This window comes from Austrofundulus limnaeus, unplaced genomic scaffold (genome assembly GCF_001266775.1).
Source record: "Austrofundulus limnaeus strain Quisiro unplaced genomic scaffold, Austrofundulus_limnaeus-1.0 Scaffold27, whole genome shotgun sequence".
NCBI classification, from domain to species: domain Eukaryota; kingdom Metazoa; phylum Chordata; class Actinopteri; order Cyprinodontiformes; family Rivulidae; genus Austrofundulus; species Austrofundulus limnaeus.
In genome coordinates, this window is record NW_013952429.1 from 2543355 (window position 1) to 2545161 (window position 1807).

The following is a 1807-nucleotide window of genomic DNA, read 5'->3' on the forward strand; positions in this document are numbered from 1 at the left end:
GGATGTCACAACCTTTTGACAGGATGTACCTGACAGATGGCTTGTGCTGATATCTACCTAAACAGGAAGTTGCGGTCACCAGAATATTCTTGAAGGTATCTGATGAAATCTAGGGTTACTATAAGTCAAAGGTTGTGGGTGAAAGGAGGGTGAAAGGAGGGTTAGGGTTACTTACGGTCAATCAAAAGAGAACGGAAGTCACCGGAAGTTGACCATATATGGACATGACGGATGCCCCCCCCCCCCCGAAAAGGGGGCGTGTCACCTGTCACTTGATTGATGCCTACGTATATATTCTCTGGTGTTCCTTCTTTAAGGCCAATAAGTTCTTAATATATATATAATTTTTTTAATGAGTTTACCAGCGTCCCTCTATTTGAGAAGTACTGCTGTACAGTGTGATGATGTCACACAGTAACTACTGAGCTGTGAAATGTTTGAAACTGCTCCACCACCACATCGTACCTTTCTGTCTGTGCCGCTGGTGATTATCTGGTATTCCTCTGGATGATAGCACACGGTCTGGAAATGTGTGTTGGCGACTATCATCCTAAGGCTCACAAATTGCCTGAACATGGAGAAGAGGGAGAATTGAATGATTAGAAAAATAATAATAATAATAATTAGAAGATAGGACAGTAAATTTCACAAAAGTGTGTGTTTCAGGAATTTTGCAACAAAATAAACTGATAAATCCAATATCTTAATGTGTCCAAAAAGAAACTCCATTAAAGTATCAACAAAACACAAAAGAACTTAAACAAGCAAAGGAAGTTAAAAATATATATTATTATTTCTTTTTTACTTCATCTGTGCTTTTTTCTGTTTTATGAYATAAAACATAAAATTTAAAGGAAGAACATTGAAGCATGTGTGCATGTGTCCAGTGCCGGTGTGTGTTACGGTCTGCAGGGGGAATCACTCACACTAAGTCCCAGATGACGCAGGTCCCGTCACTGCTGGCTGTCACACACTGCTTGTCGTCACTCTTGATTTTGATGCACGAGACGGTGGCTTTGTGCACCTTCATGATCTGCAGCAGACGATGGCCGTGAGGCAGCAGCTGCCAAACGTGCACCTGCAAACAGGAAGCACAAACTCCCTCACCCTCACAGGAAAGCRTCGCGTTAGGCCTCACATGTTACAGTGATGAATCTGTTGAGAGTAGGCAGAGTATCCACATCTGGATCATACAACCCCACTTTCAMTGAAGTCGGGAAGTTGYGTAAAACGCAAATAAAAAYGGAYGATTTTCAWATCCTTTTTTAACTGCAGTCAATTKAATACACKACAGAATACAAGATATTTAATGTTCATTACAAATACTACTGTTTTTTTCCCCAAATATTCTTTTCTTTTGAATTTGATGCCTGCAACACATTGCAACAAAAACAACAAAAGACTGGGAACGTTGAGGAATGCTCAAAAAACACCTGTTTGGAGCATTCCWCAGGTGATCAGGTGAGTGTCATGATTGGGCRTAAAGGAAGCATCCCTAAAAGGCTCAGYCGTTCACWAGCAAAGATGTAAATATAATGAATTATGGATTTACAAGCAGCTGGAAATGAACAACTCAGTAAACTRCAGCTGCTTGTCAGAAAGGAACATTAAAATTTAAAGAATGTATTCAGGGTGTATCTAATGGATTCCTAAAATCTGTGTCACCACATCRCAGAGGATCCACGTCTACAGGCAGATATAAGATAAGTGTGTAGCTGGGACAGTTGCACACGCATGAAAATAAACAAATCACCAATAATCAAATTGTCTCATTACACATACTGTATTCTTTGATTTGATTTGATTT

The 1807-nt window shown here is 39.9% G+C and overlaps 1 protein-coding gene across 1 annotated transcript in view; it reads right to left on the reverse strand.

Moving 5' to 3' along the window:
* The window catches only part of cfap52 (cilia and flagella associated protein 52), a 13090-nt gene that overhangs the window by 6782 nt on the left and 4501 nt on the right, over positions 1 to 1807 (reverse strand). Inside the window, exons 11-12 of the mRNA XM_014004839.1 lie at positions 927 to 1078; positions 466 to 568 (exon numbers count right to left, since the gene is read on the reverse strand). Of these exons, the coding sequence (XP_013860293.1) occupies positions 466 to 568; positions 927 to 1078 (255 nt within the window). The remainder of the gene's footprint in view (positions 1 to 465; positions 569 to 926; positions 1079 to 1807) is intronic.